We start from the raw sequence: 23,190 nt of genomic DNA on the forward strand, positions 1-23,190 counted from the left end.
TCAGTATATGGCCACCTTCATATATCATGCAGTGACACAATTTGTTTGACTTTCAAAGGGATCTAATACTGTCAGTCTAAAATATAAAATGTCTAATCTAGGTTTTGAAAGCAGATCTAGGGTAGTTCAGGTGTCTAGAGGCTCACTTAGAGCCACTTCGCCGTTCGGAAAATTGACCCCATTCCTGTTGGCATAATTTCTCAGTTAGACAAAGTGACTCTTATGATATTATTGCACTTCAGCAATTCCAGGCCAGAATGTGCCCCATGTGTGCAATGACAGATGGCTGCAAAACACTTCCTATTTCCCCTCGATTCTCTCCTGTCTAGAATTGCCTAGTGTTGTCTGGAGGGGTCGGCACCTCTCCCAATTGTATCAAAGAAGAACTTTGCCAAACACAAAAGGCTAGTGTACCGGGGAAATCCCCTGCACGTTTATTTAGTCATATGATGTAACGTTTCGGGGGCGTGCCCCTTCCTCAGACATAACGTTACATCATATGACTAAATAAACGCGCAGGGGATTTCCCCGCTACACTAGCCTTTTGTGTTTGGCAAAGTTCTTCTTTGATGCAATGACAGATGGCTACCATTGATTCATATACCTGCTTCTTCTCTTATTGTAAGTGCTCAGTAGAGCGTGTCTGTTTGGAACCCACTTGTGTTTCTTCCATTGCACATTTCTGGTAAGTGCACACTTACTGGCCTTAACTCATTTAAGACTTCTTTCTTGATCCTGGAAACTGCCATATGTTTTTAAAAACACTGCAACCTGGAAAAAATAGAGCTCTTACTATAATTTGCTTCGGTGACTTTATACTGATATGCATTTGGGGTCACCACAGGTGACCTGGATGATTTAGTTACCTGAGGTGGCAATACCTGACTTCCCTATGTTGATCCCCTCTTTCCTTGTTTGGTCAATCCAGGTAGGGGCCCCAAGAAAGAGCACATTCCTTTAGGAAGAGGAGTATGCCTAAATATTAATCACCCTGATATCATGTTAGAGACCCTGGTGGCAGCTCATCTCATTGTGACCCTGGGGGATATTGTAGACTGTTTAGAGACTGTGTTATGTTTTCTGTGTGTTCGAACAGTAACACCAAAAAATGAAAGTATCTAAAATGAATGAAAATATCATGTAGTGTTGCCCTGGTAAACTGATCTATTTGCTTCAGAAACACTACTATAGTTCATATAAAAAAGCTGCTGTGTAGCAATGGCAGAAATTTAAAAAAAAAAAAGGCTATATGGTACAGGTTAAATAGTAGATAACGGATAACACCATTATGTTCTACAGAGCTTTTCATCCTTTGAATGGCTGCCTCCATTGCTACCCAGCAGTTTATTTATATAAACAATAGTAGTGTTTCTGAAGCAAACATAGCAGTTTTACCAGTGCAGGGCAACACTGAATTAGATTTGGATTACTTTGGATTAATTTTTATGTTACTGTTCCTTTAACCTTTGCTAGAATTACTTGTGTCTGTTATATTGCTTTAAACATGTCGTGTATTATCAACATCATGACCCCATGTAATGTGCAGTGTAAACTACCTTCAACCATGGAAAAAAATTATCTTGTTTACATTTTCCGATTATAGTTTCAAGCATTAAACTCTTTGATGGGGAGAAAATTCCACATTATCTTGCGCATATTTTCATTGGCATCAGCAAAAAACGCCAATTAGAAAGTTAAATATTTAAACTTGATAAGTTCCTAATGTGGAAAGTTTTTCCTATAATATTTATTGTCTTATGTATAAACATCTTGTTAAGCTGATACTGCCATAACATTTTTTGTATCACATAATCGTGTTATTAAAATCTGGTCTTCGGACATGAGGTATGAAAAATAATCAAGAGCTAATCGCAACATTATTATCCTATATCTTTTAGGTGTATAGTCCATTATCAGTATGCTTGGGCCCTGAGGTTTTCTAGATAGTTTCCTCTAGTTTGGAGCCTATAACAGCCAACCTTTTTGTCAACATTATATCCAGAGTATTCACTGTGGCAATTATTGCCACGATGAGCCTGTGCTCTGAATACAAATCTACTCCTGGCTTTCAGTGCACATGTTCCTTGTGAGTGGTGACCACACTGAAGACTGTGACACATCCAAACATGGCAGCTACTAATGGCACTGCTCTGGGTTAGGGAAAAAGAAGGGAGGCGGGTGGCTTTTCCTTTAAATGGATACTGTCATGGGTAAAAAAAAAAAAAAAAAAAAGAAAACGCATCAGTTACTAGTGCTGCTCCAGCAGAATTCTGCACTGAAATAAGAAATCCAAAATAGCAAACAGATTTTTTTTATATTTAATTTTGAAATGGGGCTAGACATATTGTCAGTTTCCCAGGAGCCCCCAGTCATGTGCTCCGATAAACTTTAGTCACTCTTTACTGCTGTACTGCAAATTGGAGTGATATCACCCCTCCATTTCCCCCCAGCAGCCTAACAAAGCTCAATGGGAAGGTAACCAGATAACAGCTGCCTGGTAGATCTAAGAACAGCACTCAGTAGTAAAATCCAGGTCCCACTGCAATACATTCAGTTACATTGAGTAGGAGAAACCAAACCTTTCAAAAAGCAGTTCCATGCTGGCTCTTTCTGAAAGCGTATGATCAGGCAAAATGACTTGTGATGGCTGCCTACACACCAATATTACAACTAAAAAAATACACTTGCTGGTTCTGGAATAACATTTTATATTGTAGTGTGAATTATTTGCAGTGTAAACAATTGAAAAAAAACTCCACAAAACTGTTGTTTTGCCATCAATATGGATTTTGCGGCTGTAGTAAATAATATCTCTTTCTTATTATAAAATGTTTTTAATTAGGATACAATGATGGGGGGGGGCAGTTTTGGAGCTTTCAGGATTTTTAGGATCCCATAATTCTATCTGAATTTTAGATTCTATTTGGATAACTTATTGTGTTTAGGGAGCCATATTATCTGCATTATTGTAATTGTATGTATTTCTATGGGAGCAGCCATGAGTGTTGTAACATAGGGATCTAAATCAAAACTGTAAGGAAAAGGCTGCCCCCCTGTTAGCCAAACGCTTGTGAAAAAGTGTTTCAATGAAGCAGAATAGAAGCTAAAACATGAAAAAGAATGCAGTGGACTAGCAGTATTGATGGGTGCCCAACCCATATTTTTAGGGTGCCAGTACACAGTATGGGATGCTGACTTGCCCATTTTTCACAGCCTAGCAGCCTACTGACTATTGTTGTGGGCATCAAGTGATGCCCTCCCCAGCTAATACCTGATGGAGGCTCATGTGATCCAGTTGATTGCTTGTTTGAGACCTAACCAATTAAGTGGTTTTTGCCATGTATGTATTTAGAATTAGTGTTTAACATGTGCTTCTGCTGTCAATATAAAAATAAGAACTGCATTTCACAATTCTAAAGGCATGATGAATGATGAAAGTTATGTTTTTTTTGTCTCATTCAGGGCTTAAAGACGATCTTGTAAATGTATATTTTATCTGTAATGGCAGATCATCCGCCTCATCCGCTGGACAGCACAACACTCCTAACCACAGAGATACCTCTTCTCCCTGCACCCATTGTTAATGGAGAAGGAGGTCAACAGGTAAACTTTTTGGTGTTTTGCAGGGTACAGACTTAGAGAGTCAGAAAGACAAGTAGGGGGTCTGGTTGTACATTCTATGGAACTTTCTATTCCCACAACTTTAAAGGCAAAAGGAACATATTTTCAGTTTCTAATGCTCACAAGTAGAGCAGAATATGTAAATTCATGCATGTATTTCCTAAATAGTTTACAACTGTTGGAACTTATACAGAAATATCAAAATGTAGCTAATGCATAACAAGTTATCGCTGCAAGGTTGTACATTTAAATAAGCTTGGATCCATCCATTATAAATCACCTTGGTTAGATACTGAATGGTGAATCAAGCTGTTATGTCTGCAGCATGGGTGTAACAAACGTGGGTGTAAGAAAACAAGTTAATCTGTTGTGCAGGTCAATGGGTTTAGAAAATGGGTTTAGAAAACCTTGTGTGACACAAGTAGGGTGATTAGGATCAAGGTAGAGAATGTTTGAAAATAATGTGCCTGTATTCATATGTGCACCTCTGCTGTGGATTCAAAAATATTACCCAAGAAAGTAGAATTACAAGAAAATGGCACTCCAGCAACTGCTCAAAAGTATTTTTTTTCCACACACCATGTTTTGAGCTTGTGAGGCTCACAAAACCATGACCACCCTCACGGTTCTTAATGTTTTTAAATAGAAATTGCCTTGTCTGACACATACAAGGATGGCAGGCGGATCTGTGCACAGAAATTTTGAATTGTGGTGGTACACTTGCCATTCCTCCATGTTTCTTACAGGCCTTTTTCCATTCAATGCATAACAATAGCAGTGACAGGTGTACTGTAACCTTTGGCATTCTACCCTGGATGGCAGCAGAGGTCAAAATGCCCACTGTCTCATTTACCTTGGTAACAGCCAGCAGAAACTGCCATGCTGTTAATGTGAACACTCCAACTGAAGGCCACTAGTAATTTAATTGCTTTAAATTACTCCAGTACATTATATGGTAGACTCCTTCTTTGGGTACCCAACTTAGCTATAGAAAGTTTTTTTTACTCCTTTACACATTTTTAAATACAAGTTTCTGCCCCACCAACTTCTACTGACGTCACTTTCGGTTTGCAGGAACAGCACATCCTGTGTATTTGGTCCAAATGCAGATTGTGGGTCATGAGCCTGAGTTGAGTCCAGATTACAAAAATTGGCCACGCGCAATGACTCTGGCGTGAGGTTTCCCACCTTAACTGACGGAACAATTCTTAAACATTTATAATTAGGCGTATTCCAGTAAACCAATGAAAGCCATGGTTCTACTGGAAAAATAGCATTGCCTGCTGCATGGAGGTATTTCTAGTCCTTTTGTGTTGCTAATAAAGAAGTTCCTGTATAGCAACGCATTCAAAAGTGGGGACTGTGATCAAAGAAATAAGTTTGGTGTCCCAGACTGAGAAAAGAAAGCCTACATAAATTAGTGATGTCCAACCTTTGACTCTTCAGCTGTTAGAACTTTGGGAGTTGCTGTTTAGCATCAGCTGTAGGGCCACTGATTGCAAACCGTTGTTAAAGCCGTAACAACCCGTGTGTGTGTGTGTGCGTGCGTGCGCGCCCTTGCTTTTAAAATGAAATGTTGGGCTCTATGTTTTGCTGGGCTGAAGAGTAGTGGTGTAATGCATTGAGAGCTCATGCATGAAAAAGACCGCTGACCTCCCGCCGCATTATACATTTTTTTTTTGCGTTTTCAGCGGGTACAATCCCACCCCATCAACCTCAGTAGTTATGCCTCTGCTGAGGTGTTTAGTTTTTGTAATATTTAGCTGTGACTCTTTACTTCAGCCATACTGCCCAACCGTCTGGGCCATTTATGGCCAATCAGAGAACTGTTTATCTATACGCCTCGATGCATAAGAACATTTTTGGTCAACTAAAAGAAAGTGAAGAAATGCTACAGCTCTGTGACTCTGTTTGTAATGCTCAGGTGGTCACCCTGAATGGAACAATACAAAGGCGCCCATAGATATGTGAATGGTTCTTTGTAGAGTAGAGTATGTTCAGACAGTTGGAGCCCAGTTCAAATGCCCTCTCTGTCCATTTATTGTGGTGATCAGTGAGTAACACAGAACATCACAAAATGGTAACTCAAGGTAAAAGAACCATATTTAGTGATATGTACATGGCAGTTTGGGTTATTTAATAGGTCACTTCTTAATGATAATGCATATCTGTTGATATTTGTTTTTAATGTATAGCTTTCCTTTAAATCAGAGTTCTGTTAATGGGGGTATCGACGACAAGGTTGCTTGAAATATCATTCGTATTTTTTGTTGCAACTCTAACTCAGATACATTTAAAGAAACATTGGCATAAATATGAATGTTCTATTTTTTTTTTTTTGAAAAATACACGTAAATGACAGACCTGATTTTAGGGTGGGGCAGAAAAATCATAAGGCCTCCTTGGGGGAAAGAACATAATGAAAACTAAAAAGGACTTATTATGCTGGTAACAGTTGCTCAATGTTTCCACTAAATACATCAGGGATGTCCAGCCTGCAGCCCTCTTGCAGTTCGGTGTGCATATAAGGGACACACAAACACAGCACATAACAGTAAGGGTTCTAAATGTACTAATAAACAGTTGTGTGTTTATATTGCCTAAAACAGGAAAAATCTGCCCAGGGGCCAGACGATCAGACCTTGGAGTCTGATTCCTCTATAACTGTAGCGAGAAGGGAGTGGGAAAGGGAGGCTGCTTAGGGGCTGTGGTGAGCGCTAGGCATTTTTGGGGCAAAATTTTATTTTTGGGTTTACATCCCAGAATGGTAGCTTTGCTAACTGCTAAATTTTAAGGAACAGTATTTTATTGGTTTAGGATGATTGTGACACAGTCTGTTTTCATGAAAGGATAGAATGACGGAAAAATGTGCACTTTGGACAGAATATGATTTGAATGATAGCATGCCCGTTTTTGTTGAATGTAAAGGAGTTCTACATATATTTCAGTAAGGAGCAATTCCTTCCTCTCATTTCAGTCAATGTGATATTGTGACAAATGGAGTCTTCATTGTAGGATGATAAAGCTTTACTACATTGCTTCATGAGCCATAACCAGAAGTGCAGAAATGGACACAATAACTTTGTTCCCAAGTGTTAAAGTTCATGAAATAAAATACAAATCTGCATTAACTTTTACAAATATCTTGCTTTTCAACAGTTGTCTCCTTCTTTTAAAAATTCGCTAAATACGGAATTGGTAACACCTCCAAAGGACACCACACTAACAATTTATGAACAAAAATTATTCTATATGATATCCTATGTTAATGCTACTAAGCTGCCATTAATATTTTGGCCTGTGTAAAATAATTGTGAACTCTCAATTGAAAGCTATCTGTCTCTCTCAGTCTGTACCTATTACAATTAGAGACACAAGTCTATATTTCTTGTATGAGGAAAATGGTGCATCACTAATCCTTTTGTCTAGGCTGCCATGCATTATGCTGTCAGTTGGTGACTCATGCTTTTAATCTTAGCTTGCATCACTGTTATAGTTATCTGTATTGCGCAGCATCCTGAAGATAACCATGATAATATCAGGTAGGATTTCTTATGAGCTCACTGTGGCCTGCACTGACAGTCTCATGCAGAAAAGTATAATTCTATGCATGCCTCATGCTGGGCGTTTAAAGGAGAACAATTGGGAGAACAAATACTATCATTATGTGATCATTCTACTTTAAAAAATATTCTCACGACACAAATTATGTTTTTTTGTTTTTTTTAATTCAAATTTAAACTACCTTCTTTCTTACTTCATCTTTATTTTAACTTTTAGGTGCAGATTTATGAAACTGTGAGATTAGAATTCACAACAGAAAAACTCACTAACTTTCTATTTATTCCTATGGGATTTCTAAAAGCATATTTATCAAATGGTGAAGGCCATTAGATAAATACGATTCTAAAAATCCAATAGGAATGAAATAGAAATTGAGTGTGTTTTTCTGTGGTGAGTTCTAATATCACACTTTGATAACTCCACCCCTTAGTGTAATGTAGATATTAATAATTATTAATTAATGTAGATGATATTGTGAGAAAATTTGCAATTTTTTTTTTAATTTGTGGTATTTGCAATTTACAGCTTTTTTTCAATTTCAGCAATGCGGTGGCTAAATTCCAAATTCCCCTAGCTATCCTACATTGACTTGAATAAGAGACTTGAATATGAACAGGGGAGGCTCTGAATATAAAGATGAGTAATAAAAAGTAGCAATGTCTAAATTTGTAGCCTTATAGATAATTTGTTTTTAGGTGAGGGTCAGTAAACCCCATTTGAAGATGCAAAGAGTCAGAAGAAGAAGGCAAATAATTAAAAAAAAAATACAAAAAAAAGAAAAAACAGTCCAATAGTAAAGTTGCTTAGAATTAACCATTCTATAACATACAAAAAAATGTACTCAAAGGGAACCACCCCTTTAAGATTACCATACACAGTCAGATTTAATCTGCACAGATTTAGCCCCTTAAAATTGAGGCGGCAGCTTCTCTGGCCATGTATGAGCCCTTCCTGACAGTCTCCCAATAGATATCTGACCAACAATCCCATGGGGTGAGGGCCATATCAGTGCTTTGCTGCAGCCCTCTCCTTATGGGCCTGCAAAAGTCTGTTATGATCTGATCAGCAGCTAGGGTGCCAAACCATCGTATCAGCCCAGTTTTCTTCTGCATTTAGGAAGCCATATCGGGCAAAGATCCAGTAGCAAAAAATGTAGTAATCCTTGGGCTGCAGTTTTCCTTTTCAAATTTCTGTGTGCTATAGACAAATCACTACACGTAGACGCCATCAACGAAGGTAAAAAAACAAAGCAAAAAACCTCATGATGCTTCTTTCATTGTCCTTTTAGGGCAACATTGGCATAAACCGTAGAAACAGTCATTCGTGCAAAGAATCATTTATCTCCGTGTGGCTCTTTTGCAACACTCTGTTGATTGGGATTTACAAAATGCAGTGGGGTCTTTTTATAATATGGCCACTTGTCCGTTCCCCTGCAAACTAAAATAGTTGTGCTTGGAATTGTGTTTATTCCAGCACAGCTCTAATATAGACAGTTAATTGTTTTAAGCTTGGATTCAATCCATTTTGAAGGGGACCTGTCACCCTAAGAAATAATTCCAAATATTATTTTATATCAATCAAGCAAAATAATACTACACTTGCACTATATAAATTATTTCAGTCTTGTTACATTTAGTCTTGGAATGCAAGCAGGTGTGCTCCATTTTTTTTGACACTGTTAAGCTCCCCATAGACGCGACGATTCTTCTTGCCGAACGACCGATTTTAGGGAAGCCTGACCAATCTTTAGAAATTATCGTGCGGTTAGTGGGATTTGAACGATCGTACATCTTACGATTTTTCGGCCGACATCTGTCAGGAAATTGATCAGCCAGGTCAAAAAATCTTTGTCGGTCCCAGTGCAATCTATCTATGTTTGCAGGGACAAGCAGGCAGCTACCCTTTGTTTTCCTGGCAAATTGGTCTTTTTAGTTGATGGTAAATTCGTACGATCGTATGATCGTTCTGAGAAGATCGTGGTCTCACAATCAGGATCTGATCTTTTAAAAAAATCAACATCTATTGGCCAGCTTTGTGGCAAAAAACATTTTCCCCAACCAAAGGTGCAGGCTAATAAAGGCTTCTGATGAAGTGACCTAGCAGTCACGAAACGCGTAGAGCCATGCACTCCCCTGCCTTGCACTTCTGGACTTTGTGATTTTAACGAGTTTCAATAAAGGATTATATTTTATACAGTCATTTTTCATATGTCTATCCAAAGGAGTTCACCAACGTGTACGCATTTGCTCTTGAATTTGATATATCCACGTGACCAGAGTGGAGTGTTTGGGAACCTGGATAGAATGCTCACCTGACCTCAATTTGGATTTCGTTCGTGTACCATTTAGAGGTGCAGGCTAATAAAGCCCTCACTCAGATTGGGGGAAACAGTAGTTTTTTTAAAAAAAAAAAAAACAGAGTATGGGCTCTCTTAGCCCTCACCTTTTGGTAGGGGATAATATTTTTGACCAACAGGTGCCCTTTAAGGTAAGCTTTGCATCATGCCAAAATCTTGTCTGAGCCAGAATAGTGCACCTGATACCCATGTCCATGCACTGACTACACAATATGAAGAGGGAAGCTTAATGTGAAGAGTACAGTGACATCTAGGAAATGCAGAATGGAAATTGAAAGTAATTGTCTTCACTACCTCTATGCTTAAGACATAGAGGAGAGGCAGGCAATATATGATTGACAGCTGATATTTGTAAATGCGTTTATAACAGGTACGGATGTTTTAATATATATAAAAAAAGAATTTGGGGTTTGTTTGTATTCCAGGACAAAGCATTTTTTTTTTTTAAATGTAGCTGTAATGTTTGCAGACACCTATGACCCTATGGTCATGGCACTCCATTATCTGTAACTAGATTCAAAATGCAGTATACAAACAAATGACCAACAAGGTAGTGCTGTGGATGTGTCACCCAAATGTCATGTATGACTTAACAAATGCTTGAAAGCCCTATGCACTTGGAATTCTGTTACTGGGGAGACAGGCCCCAACTGAGCCAAAGGCTACACAGAGATAGATGGTCTAGCTTTACTGAAGAATACATTTGCACAAGATTCAAATCCCTTTGATTTAAATGAGAATTAATATAGGTTGCCTGACACGCGCTGCTAACACATGCTACTAACACACAGGTGGGGTCATTCAAAATCACATGCATGCCATTGCAATATTTTTTTTTTTTTTTTTTTTTTGCCTCAAATGGATGTAGAATATGTGTTTGCCATGATAAACGTGCAGCTGGTTCAGAACCCCTGCTTATAACCAAATTCTATAAAATGCATTGTCAAGTTAGTCTCTTGTTTCTATATGCAGCAGTTGCAGGTAGCTTTTAGTGTTTGTGCATTTAAATTGCTTGGTTTCCCATTATTATATGCATGGGATAACAAAAATGTCCCCTAAATATATTTTATGCTTCACGCCTAATAAAAATGATTCTTGTAACAGCTTCTTAAATCACACAGAATAACCTACTTTGATAAATTCAGACATTATTTGTTTAGTTACAAAATTCTAAGTTAAATGTCAGTTTTGTTTATTTAGAACATTTACATTGACTACACAGTTTGTGTTTATGCTGTTCTAAAGAAGTAGTTCATTTAGCACCACCTTTGTTTAGGAAAATAATAATCCAAATCTTCCTGTTGTAATGCCCGAAGGCGCGGTTGAAGTAAGGACCAAAGAGAAGGCAACAATCCAAGTTCGCGGTACAGAAAAGGGTTTATCAAAGAATGGTCGTAAAACAGGCAGAATGGTCAAGACAGGCAGTACAGATTCAAAGTCGATAACAGGCAAGGTTCAAACACGGATAAGCAAAACAGAATATATCGCACCCAGGAACTATATGAAATAGACCTATAATTGGGCAAGGTCAGGATGGAAATGAGGGTCTTTATAGTCCAGTCTATTGGCGCCAAAATTGACGCGCTGGTGTCAGACGCAGACGCCAGCGTCCCCACGCTGACGCCTTGACGCCGGCGCCCGATTCTGACGCCGGCGTCCGTTCCGTCGCCGGCGACCAATCACAGGGCAAGAAGGAGATGATGCAGGATGATTGCGACCACCCGGAGCCATGTGCAGGGAAGAGGAATCGCCATTTTGGACGCCATCTTGGAGCAGGTCAGTAGACTCCATTACAGTACCCCCTTCCTTAGGGGGGGCCTCAGGACCACCGGGACCAGGACGGGAAGGAAACTGCCTATGAAACCTGCGAACAAGGATGGGGGCATGGACATCCGACTTTTTCACCCAAGAGCATTCCTCGGGACCGAAACCCTTCCATTCGACAAGGTACTGGAGAGCGCCCCTGGAAAAACGAGAGTCCAGAATCCTGCTGACTTCAAATTCTAAATGGTCATCGATAACAACAGGAGCTGTGGAAGAAGAAGAGGGGGAAGACACTGCAGGTTTAAGGAGAGACACATGAAAGGCATTAGGGATCCGCATCTCGGGAGGAAGAAGAAGACGAACTGCCACAGGGTTGATGACCTCGATGATGGGAAAGGGACCGATGAATTTGGGCCAAGCTTAGGAGTGGGAATCTTGAGGCGAATATTCCGTGTAGACAACCAGACCTTGTCACCAGGAGCATAGGGTGGGGCGGCAATTCTCTTCCTGTCGGCAAACTTCTTTTGAGAGGATGAACTCTTTTCCAGATTAGCAGTGGTGGCCTGCCAGATGGCCAGCATATGAGCGGCTTGATCATTAGCAGCAGGAACATTTGTGAGTAAGAGATCCTGAGGGAATGCCAATGGGTTCCGGCCATACACACAGAAGAAAGGAGATTTCTGGGAAGAAGAATGTAAAGAATTGTTATGGGCAAACTCCGCCCAGGGAAGAAGGTCCGACCAGTCGTCTTGACACAAAAGACACATGGCAACGAAGAAATTGCTCCAAGGCCTGGTTAACACGTTCAGCGGCACCATTGGACTGGGGATGATAAGAAGAAGAAAATTGAAGAGAGATATTTAAAGCATTACACAGTGACCTCCAAAATTTAGACACAAATTGGGGACCACGGTCGGACACAATTTCTGCTGGGAAGCCATGGAGGCGAAAAATATGTTTAATAAACAGTTCTGAAAGTTCAGGAGCAGAAGGCAGTTTGCGGAGAGGAGTGAAATGAGCCATCTTACTGAATCTGTCGATAACAACCCAAATGACAGTGTGGCCGGAGGAAATGGGCAAATCGACAATAAAGTCCATGGCGAGGTGAGTCCAGGGTCGAGATGGGATGGGCAGTGGAAGAAAGAAAACCCTTGGGAGGAGAATGTCCGGATTTGGATACAGCACACGTGGAACATGAGGAGACAAAATCTTTAACGTCCTTTCTTAAGGTTGGCCACCATACTAGACGAGATAAGAGCTCGGTCGTCTTCTGAATTCCAGGATGTCCGGCCTGTTTGGAACTATGAGACTGAGACAAAATAGCAAGACGAAATTCTGGAGGGACAAAAGCAACACCAAGAGGAGTTTCCGCAGGAAGCAGAATCTTGAGCGGACAACAATTGGGAGGCAACAGGAAGGGAACAAGGCAGCAATAATCTTGATGGAGGGTACCACAGGTTCAGGTTCCTCGACACAGAATCTTCGGGAATAAAGCTTCTGGATAAGGCATCGGCCTTCCTGTTTCTGGAGCCAGGACGAAAGGTAATGACAAAATTAAAACGGGGAAAAGAAAAGTGCCCACCTGGCTTGCCGGGGATTCAGGCGTTTGAGGGTTTGGATGAACTCAAGATTCTTATGGTCGGTAAAAATCGTCACAGGAACCGAAGAACCCTCCAGTAAGTGTCTCCATTCCTCCAAGGCTAATTTGATGGCAAGTAGTTCACGATTCCCCACATCATAGTTCTGTTCTGGGGCAGAAAATTTTTTTAGAAAAGAACGCACAAGGATGGAGTTTACCGTCAGAAATGGATCTCTGTGATAAAACTGCTCCAGCTCCGACATCAGAGGCGTCGACTTCCATGAAGAAGGGATGTAGAGGTTCTGGGTGCCGAAGAATTGGAGCGGAAGAAAAGGCCTCTTTGAGGGACTTGAAGGATTCCAGGGCTTGAGAAGACCAGTGTTGAGGTTTGCCCCCCTTACGAATCAGGGCCAGAATTGGAGAAAGTCTGGAAGAAAATTTTTTATAAACTGTCTGTAATAATTGGCAAAGCCGACAACCTCTGAATGGCTTTGACACTAGTAGGAAGAGGCCAGTCCAGGATTGCAGACACCTTGGCAGGATCCATCTTGAAACCTAGAGGAGAAATGATATAGCCAAGGAAAGGAATAGACGAGACTTCAAAAGTGCATTTCTCCAATTTAGCAAAGAGATTGTTCTTCCTTAGTCTGGAGAGGACTTCACGTACTTGGGCACGATGTTCCAAAAGATCTTTAGAAAAAACAAGAATGTCATCCAGATAAACGACCACACATAGACCCAACAAATCCCGAAAAATATCATTAACAAACTCCTGGAAGACCGCAGGAGCATTACAGAGACCAAAGGGCATGACCAAATACTCATAATGTCCATCACGGGTATTAAAGGCGGTCTTCCACTCGTCCCCTTCACGGATCCGGATAAGATTGTATGCCCCCCGAAGATCCAGCTTTGTAAAGATATTGGCACCCCTAAGTTGATCAAACAGTTCAGAAATAAGAGGAAGAGGGTACCTGTTTTTAACTGTGATCTTGTTGAGTCCTCTGTAGTCGATGCAGGGCCGCAAACTACCATCCTTTTTCTCAACAAAGAAGAAACCTGCACCGGCAGGGGAGGTGGAAGGACGGATGAATCCTCTCTGAAGATTCTCCTGGATGTATAACTTCATAGCAGAAGTTTCCGAAGGAGAGAGTGGGTAGGTGCGGCCCCTGGGGGCATAGAGCCGGATAGAAGTTCCACTGGGCAATCGTAAGGCCGATGGGGAGGAAGAATCTCAGCAGAAGACTTGTTAAACACATCGGCAAATGCTTGGTATACAGAGGGAAGAGAAGAATTAGAGGACACAGAGGAAATTTTGACAACCGGAACAGTGGGTAGGCAGTTCTGTAAACAAAAGGACTCCATCTGGAAACTTGCAATGTGGACCAGTCAATGACTGGATTATGTGCACATAACCATGGCAGTCCCAGGACAACCGGAGTGGAAGGGCAATCAATGAGGAGGAAGGATAATCTCTCCAAATGCAAGGTGCCCACCTTAAAAGAAAGTTCCTGAGTAGAATGCGAGACGAAGGCAGACGACAGAGGACGATCATCAATCGCCAGGACACGAAGAGGAACTGCCAAGGGTTGGAGAGGGATGGAATGACGTCTTGCAAAGGATCGATCCATGAAGTTTCCTGCAGCACCGGAATCTAGAAAGGCTTGTGAGGAAAACTTTAAAGAGCCAAACTGGATCTGCACCGGAAGAAGGAAACGTAGAGTAGAAGAATGGGGAGAATGACAAATCCCACCCAGGTAAGTCTCCCCGAGCTTACCTAGGCTTTGGCGTTTCCCGGCTTCACTGGACACTCCTGGGCAAAGTGGGCTTTACCCCCACAGTAAAGGCACAGGCCGGCAGCCCTTCTCCGGAGTTTCTCCTGTTCGGACAGGCGGGCCCGCCCAATCTGCATGGGTTCTTCAGCCGGCAAGGAGGAAGAAGCAGAATCCATAGGAGCAGGAGGAAGCTCAGGGGGAACAGGATTGAAAAGCAGGGGTCTCTGGAAGCGGGGGGCCAAAGAAGGTTGGAACCGGGGGTACCTCTTTGTACGCTCTCGGTCGAGTTCAAGCTGGAACTCCCTCTGCCGGGTATCCACCTTCACCGCCAAGGCCACCAGATCCTCCCACCGAGAAGGAATTTCCCGGGAAACGAGGTCATTCTTAATGCGTATAGCCAAGCCGTTGTAAAAGGCCGCGTGGTAACCATCGTTATTCCAGGAGGTCTCTGCCACCAGGGTACGAAATTCAATGGCATACTCGGGAACTGAGCGAGTGCCTTGTTGAAGCTGGAACAGTCGAGCCGAGGCTGCAGTAGTACGACCAGGAGCGTCAAACACCGTCCGGAGTTCTTGGAGAAAGGCCCCGGCGTTGTCGATCAGCGGGTCTCTCTTCTCCCAAAGGGGAGACGCCCATTCCAGAGCCTTCCCCTGCAGACGGGAGATGACAAAACCAACCTTGGCTTGCTCGGAGACGAACTGGCCTGGCTGCAGAGTGAATTGAATTTCACATTGGTTAATAAAACCACGACAAGCTTTTGGGTCTCCGCTGAAAAGAGGTGGAGCGGGAACACGAGGTTCAGACACCTGGAGAGGAGCAGGAATGGCAGGAACAGGCACAGCCGCAGGAGCCGCTGGAGACATGGCAGTCAATTTCTCCAGGATAACATCAATTGCCTGGCCAATTTGAGACTGCTGGGCTTCATAGGATTTCATGCGAGAAGCCAATCCCCGAATGGCCCCTCCGACATCGAGGGGTACTTGGGCCTCCTCCGAGGGGTCCATGGCCCAATTATACTGTAATGCCCGAAGGCGCGGTTGAAGTAAGGACCAAAGAGAAGGCAACAATCCAAGTTCGCGGTACAGAAAAGGGTTTATCAAAGAATGGTCGTAAAACAGGCAGAATGGTCAAGACAGGCAGTACAGATTCAAAGTCGATAACAGGCAAGGTTCAAACACGGATAAGCAAAACAGAATATATCGCACCCAGGAACTATATGAAATAGACCTATAATTGGGCAAGGTCAGGATGGAAATGAGGGTCTTTATAGTCCAGTCTATTGGCGCCAAAATTGACGCGCTGGTGTCAGACGCAGACGCCAGCGTCCCCACGCTGACGCCTTGACGCCGGCGCCCGATTCTGACGCCGGCGTCCGTTCCGTCGCCGGCGACCAATCACAGGGCAAGAAGGAGATGATGCAGGATGATTGCGACCACCCGGAGCCATGTGCAGGGAAGAGGAATCGCCATTTTGGACGCCATCTTGGAGCAGGTCAGTAGACTCCATTACACCTGTATTGTCACTGTGAAACTGCCTTCTGGAATAAATGTCGGCACATATGTCTCGTCATCCTTCATCTGCATAAAGCCCAGGTGTACTGCCAAACAGCCAACATAGGGACTACCAAATAGCCAATCACACTTATCTGGAACCCCCTAGGAAGTTTTTTCATGTCTGTGTTGCTCCCCAACTCTTTTTACATTTGAATGTAGTTGGGGACCACTGCTGTAGAGATTTCACATGATAAAGTACAAGATGCTTCTTTCTTCAAATGGAATCTTGCCCTTCTCATCCATGAGAACATTTAAAGTGACCAGTTGCAAGACTTGCCCCAGTGCCTTCACTGTGATAAAATTCCCAATATGTGAAAATTCACAACTTTGAACCTTGGTCAAGTGGAACAGACTATTTTTGACTTGTAGAATAAAATATTTTTTTAAAGACTCAAGACTTTCTGGGTAACAAAAGTGGGCAAGATGGGATCATTTACTATCCACAAGTACAGCATTGAAAGTGCAATTTCAGATGCATCTGCCTTTTCTTAAAACAATACACTATTTTCCAATAATTCCAGTGCAATTGCAGTTTTCAGGGGCAGTTATGCCTTTTGCAGTTGCAGCCAGTGGTTCTTCAATTTGCACTTTGATGCAAATTGGATGCAGTTGCTCTGAAAATTTTCAGTTTTTGTATGGTGTCTCTTCCTGTGCTCGCTATCAAAATGTCATGAGCACCTGTTTCTTTAGGTGAAAGTGTGCTGTATTTATTGATATAGTTACTTGGGCAATCCTGGAGTTAAGCTACTTTTGAAGGTGGTTCCCCACCCCAATAGTCGCTTGGCACTTAATTTGGAACAAGAAGCACGACAGACTTCAGTGGGGCTGCAATTGCAAGTGTAAATTATGCCTATAATATTCTTGTACTTTCTGCATGGTTCTGTGTCGGTAAATTAGCCCTGTTATATTTTTTCTCAGCAATGTAAATAGTAACATGTTCTCGGCAGAAACTCCTATACCTGTTTGTTTTGCCCAAAACGTATAAAGAAGACTGAGAGTCAGTAAGGTTGCATTTATTCATAGAAGGAATGACTTCAATTTTTTATAGTTAATGTATTCAGATGTAATTGAGGTGCTTTCTTTCCTGGATAACCTCCTTTTGCCCCGTTACCTTTCCTATTCTATTATGTTTTTGATTTCTCTAGATCTTAGTTGCAGACTGTGCCATTATTCAAAATGTCAGGGTCATTATAATTTAATAGTGTAGCAATAGACCCTCATAAGCCTGCTGTGTTCTACTGGCTCATACACCAAATCTATTAGTCTTCCTGACTGCTTGCTGATTATTCAGTTCAGGGGGGGGGCATAGCAATCCCATTCTGCAGTTATTAATGTACCTTTTGCATAGCACATTTTCTTTTATTCTCCTGTAGGTCATGGCCTTTGATGTTTTGCCTAAGGCTATAGACACACAGGCTGTCGTCAGCCTGCAAATTTTTGCAGGCTGAGAGAAGCAGATCTGCTCAGTGCCCCTGTTCCATTGATTTGAATTTAATCAGCCTTCCATAGCGGCGCTGAAGCTGAGGACCGCACACAGGCTGATCTGTTTTAGGGATGCACCTAATCCAGGATTTGGCCTTTTTCATCAGGATTCAGATTCGGCCGCATCCTTGTGCCTGGCTAAACCAAATCCAAATTTGCATATGCAAATTAGTGGCAGGGTGGGAAATCACATGACTTTTCATCACTAAACCACCAAGTAAATTTTTCCCCCTACAGTTTACTTTCCCATCCAGGCCAAATCCAAAATAGTGGATTCGATGCATTCCTAATCTGATTCAAATCAATGAATCAGGGGCACTGAGCAGATCTGCTTCTCTCAGACTGCACAAATACGCAGGCTGAAAACAGCTGCTAACAACAGTGTGCGTATCCATAGCCTACATAGCCTACATAAAATGAATAAAGAGAATTTATTCCAGCGGTAGATGGATCCACATGGCCTTGTGGATCCAGTGTCGGACTGGGCCGGCGGAACACCGGGAAAAACCCCGATGGGCCTGGGCTCTTGTGGGCCCCGCCGGCCCAGATCCGCTACTTAGTGGGGCGGCGCGACCCCACTTTGTTCGGGGTTGCGGTAGAATAGAATGTCTGCGCATGCGCACAAAGGTAGCGCGTGCACACAAACGCAGCACCCCCTGCAGCCCTCCGGAGCAACGGCCGGAGGGGGGCCCTGGGGCAGTAGCCCCGGTTGGCCCCACACCTCCCAGTCCAACCCTGTGTGGATCCATCTACTGCTGGAATAAATTCTCTTTATTCATTTTATCCGGAGTGCCGCCTATCTGTTTTTATCTTTACTAAAGACCCCATAAAACCTCAGGTCTTGTGCACTCTTGATAACTGTTCCCATACTAGTACTTGGATTTTATGAATAGATGAGTGCAGGTCATGGTAAAGGCAAGCTCATTAACTCCGGTAGCATACAGTGAGGTTATCTGGTATACACTGCCAAGCATCAAATTTAAAGGGTATCTTATTAGCAACTAGTCATTCAGTAAATCAAGGATTTGGGTAAGGCCAGTGCCACATGAGCAGCTAACCTATGTGCTGTAACCAGATGAAGCTTGGACTAGTGAAGCACCAGTGAAGAATAGCTGGGACATTGCAGCCTTCCATTGTCAGCCCTCCACCTCATAGGACAGGATAATTCCGGCCGTCAGTACCACAGAAGTTGGACAGCACTGATTTAGGATATTTGTCAGGATTTCGTAGGTATGACTTTTTACTGGAAGAGCAGTGGAACAGAGTAAAATACTCTGTATTTATTTGCCAAGGCAGAAACTGGCTATTCCAATCGCTATGCCATGTTTTTGGTGCAACATGTCAATTCAGACATGAAAATGTATTTAATGATTATATTTATTGATGAGTAACCATTGGCTTCTTTACCTATTTTAATTTTCAGCGGCACAAAACTAAAGGGTTAAAATCAAAATTTGGATTATTCATTTCCGTGGAGCCTGATAATGTTGACAGTGTGGGATTTTAAACCTTTGAGCATTGAGTTGTGCATACATTAAAGATCGGTTTGTTTTTTTCTCCAAAAAAAAATATCCACTATATGCACTACAATTTGAAGGCAGCTATCTTATCTCTGTCCGGCACATTTCCTCCAAGGTTTCTTTCAGCTTTGTTTGAAAACTTCAGATGGCCATTAAGAGCTAAAGAAATAAAAGATTATAGTTTGAAAAAGAAAACAAAGTCTCCAAACTTCTATGACAAGAAAGGATATAATGAAAGACACTTTTAGGAGCTTGCAATGCAGGTATTTCTTTGTGAGTCAGAGGCAAATGATCTGCTAGAAAATTATTTGGAATCTTTCAAATAAACATAAAACATTTTCCTTCATTTTACACAGTTTTTTTGTGGTTCCTTCAATATATAATGTAGGGATGCACTGAATCCAGGATTCAGTTTGAGATTTAGCCCGGATTCGGCCTTTTTCAGCAGGATTCGGATTCAGCCGAATCCTTCTGCCCAGCCAAACCAAATCAGAACCCTAATTTGCATATGCAAATTAGGGGAGGGGAGGAAATCGCATGACTTTTTGTCACAAAACAAGGAAGTAAAAATATTTCCCTCTTCCTACCCCTAATTTGCATATGCAAATTAGGATTCGGTTCGGTATTCAGCCGAATCCCAAATAGTGGATTAGTGAATCTGATTGTCCTGGATTTTACACCTTTGTTCTGGTCCCCTGTGAAATGGGGGGGGGTTCTACTGTAAACAAATAAGTGGAAGTAAAAAAAAGATTAAATAAGGGCTCTGTCATCTCTGGGAGATGCTTAATTCAAAAGTGTTAGCAGACAAAAAGGCTGATGGTGCCTCTGTGGATAGGCCAGCTACTCCGAGTCAGAATCACAAATGATGCCCAGCTCGTGAATCTACATGGATGCTGCTGCAATCAAACAGTTGCAAAGTTTGGTACATTCCCTTGTTAATTTATAAAGTGAGTTTGTCTGTTGTATTTTCTATAGGTGATGCTTTATTCACATATATTCATCTTTCTGCTTTCTTATAACAGAGGGAGGCTCTTGTGTTCCTCTACAAAATCTATTTTATTCGATTTTTTTTTTTTTTTTGCAGGACACTAGATTTGTTATTTTCTCCAAATTAATTTAGAGACTACCTGGTGAAAAAAATACTGCTGTATATAAGCAAGTGTATAAACATATATGCAGTGGCCAAAAAGCCTTTTAATGTATTCTTGCATAATTTGAATGTTACTATAAGATGATGGATGTATTAGGATGGCATACTGGTATAACCTTTGCTTGTTGCAGGTTACTTGGAAGCAATGTTTGCCTCATCACAGTTTAAATCCATATTGTATTTCCACTAGTTATGTAATTGGAGTCACTTGCTTTGAATTGTTCATTTCCTATCGTTATTGAAATGCAATAAGATCTTAAAGCGTTTGACATCACAGTAGCCCTGTTAGTCATCCAGTCTGTGTATATTTTGGGATAATTTCCATTGCTTTGAAAAGCAGTTTGTTCCTGTTGCATCTCATATTCTATGAGGTCTTTATCCCTTAAAGGGCTCCTCCACCCAAAAACAGTTTTGTCCACAATGTAAGATGTAAAATGCAAATGCAACTTTATAGATTAATATAGATTTGTTACAATTTTCATTGGTTTTAAAGTTATTTCTTAATGAAGTAAGTAATGAAACAATGTCTGCCTTGCTGTTTACATTCTCTGCATGTTGGGTTCAGACTCAATGTAACAAGTCAGCTGATTATAAAGACCTGGAGGAGAACCCCTGTCATTCTGTTTCAAGAGTCAGAACAGGAGAACAGAAACTGATTAACAAATACCACTTTCAACTGCATTTACATGTCTAAATAACATCAACACCAATGACATTTTTAGCAAATGTATATTGAAGAGTTTATTGGAATTGGCTAATAATCATTAGGGAAATTAGCAGGTGGTTTTAGATGGTTTCCCTTTCAGTGTTCTTCAATAAAATCATTAAAGTCACCCAAACCTTTTAGTTATTTACAAATTCAGCTTCTGCTAACCACTTGTTTCCAGATCTCTCAATGTTTATCCATTGGGAATCTCATTTTCAGTATTAACATTCTGCCATTTTTTCTCTATCTGCAAGAGAACAGAATAATCAAATTAACATTTTTTTTACTATAAAAAAATGTAACCATGTTTTCTAAAGAAGAGGGAGGAAGAGTTTTGCAACCATTTATAAAGGAACTTGGGTCAAAAAACTCTAACCCAATATTCACAACCACATCTGGAGTAGTTCACAGTGTGAATCAGTTTTTCTTGTATCTCCCAGTGACTCCAGATATGATGACTCCCTTTCACACTGTATTATGTAGTGACATATATATACAGGTAGGGGATCCTTTATCTAGAAAGCTCCAAATTACTGGAAGGCCATCTCACATAGACTACATCTCTTTATTTTTGTCAAACTTCAAATAACAAATGCAAAAAAAAAATAAGATAAAAGGAAAGAAAAAAATAGAAATAACAATAAGAAAACTAAAATCAAAAGAAAAAAAGAAAAAGCAAAGGCAGAAAAAGAGGAAAATACAAATGATAAAGTAGAATTCTTAGGTCATAGGCCATAAAAGTGTGAATTAGCATTCCTTAAAAGTCACTAGAACCATATTCAGAATCTTTAAGCAAGATATGGATAATTTTGCCTGGCATAACTTCAATCTATCAGAACATCTGTGGTAGTTCTGCATGTGTCCCAAAGGGCCCATATCATAGACTACATTTTAATCAAATAATTCAGATTTTTAAAAATGATTTCCTTTTCGTCTGTAAGAATTAAAACGGTAGCTTGTACGAGCTTGATCTTCTAATCGATTACTGAAAAAAGGGGGCAACAGGTAAAAGTCTGAAGCACATTTGGTGTTGGTTTATTTTGGAATGTGTACATGGCAGGTCCGCACTGGCAATCTGTTAGAGGATGCTAGAGCGGCTGCTGTAAGATGCCATAAGCCATACCTCCCAACTTTTCAGTTTTTCGCGGGACAGTCCGATTTTGACAGCTCAACCAGCAGTCCCGTATTGTTACTGAAATGTCCCAACTTTCTCTTTGATCTCCTGCACTGAACAAACAGAAAAAGATACAAAGTTTTTAAAACATAAATGCCATTTGGGCCAGAATACGTGGCAGGTACACTTAGATATTTTTGTAATAATTTATGTTAAGCAAAGAAACAATTGTAACAATTTAAGAAAAGCAGGTCTCTTGGGGAAACTGTGACTTGCCGCTTAAAGGGCAATTCACCTTCAATAGCAAAACTGTAGTAACTGGAAAAAAACATAGAAATGTGTTCAAATGTTCATAACCTGCCAAATTTCATAAAATGAACATGATAATTAGGGGGTGTGGCCACAATAATAGGCGTGGTCAAAAAAAATTCACCGTATGCAAATCTTTTTGTCTTTCGGTTTCCAAAATGTTGGGAAGTATGTATTCACCATTTAGCAGGCATTTGGGGACTATTTGGGTCTATTGACTATTTGGGCCTATTGAAATGCCAGGGCCTGTTTTGAATCCCAGTCCAGCCCTGAGTTGTGCCTGTTCCATGATCAGAGTCCTACTCCATTCACTCCTGCCAAATATAAGGGTAAGGCCAACTCTAGTAACACTGCAAAATGCTCTTATCTACCCTCAAGGCTTTTGGGTATGTTCATGGGTCAGAACTCCAGTGTGCTTGTTTCCATGGCATCCAACTTTTGCCCATGTGATGGCTGAAACATGATTACCTTTCACCTCGTCATTACTAAATATAAAATGTGCCATAACAAGAGGGGTAAATGTCTGTGCTCCAGTTCCCTTAAATCCTAACCGTCTGCTGGTTGACATTCGATAATCCAGAAACAGATGCTGCTGCAGCTATTTGTTGATTTAGTTTCCATGGAAACCTGATGCATTCGTCTACCACACGAAGCTCCGTACACATTGGCTGATTTAATAGGAAGCAAGCCTTGAGGT

The 23,190-nt window shown here is 41.1% G+C and overlaps 1 protein-coding gene across 5 annotated transcripts in view; it reads left to right on the plus strand.

Annotated features, from left to right (window-relative positions):
• fndc3a.S (fibronectin type III domain containing 3A S homeolog) overlaps window positions 1-23,190 on the plus strand; it is a 103,983-nt gene that overhangs the window by 21,850 nt on the left and 58,943 nt on the right. For all 5 annotated transcript variants that reach the window (XM_018250177.2, XM_018250179.2, XM_018250178.2 and 2 more), the window contains one exon: window positions 3,463-3,603. In XM_018250177.2, coding sequence (XP_018105666.1) covers window positions 3,484-3,603 — 120 coding nt within the window. In that variant the 5' untranslated portion in view covers window positions 3,463-3,483. The remainder of the gene's footprint in view (window positions 1-3,462; window positions 3,604-23,190) is intronic.

Source organism: Xenopus laevis, chromosome 2S, assembly GCF_017654675.1.
Source record: "Xenopus laevis strain J_2021 chromosome 2S, Xenopus_laevis_v10.1, whole genome shotgun sequence".
NCBI lineage: Eukaryota > Metazoa > Chordata > Amphibia > Anura > Pipidae > Xenopus > Xenopus laevis.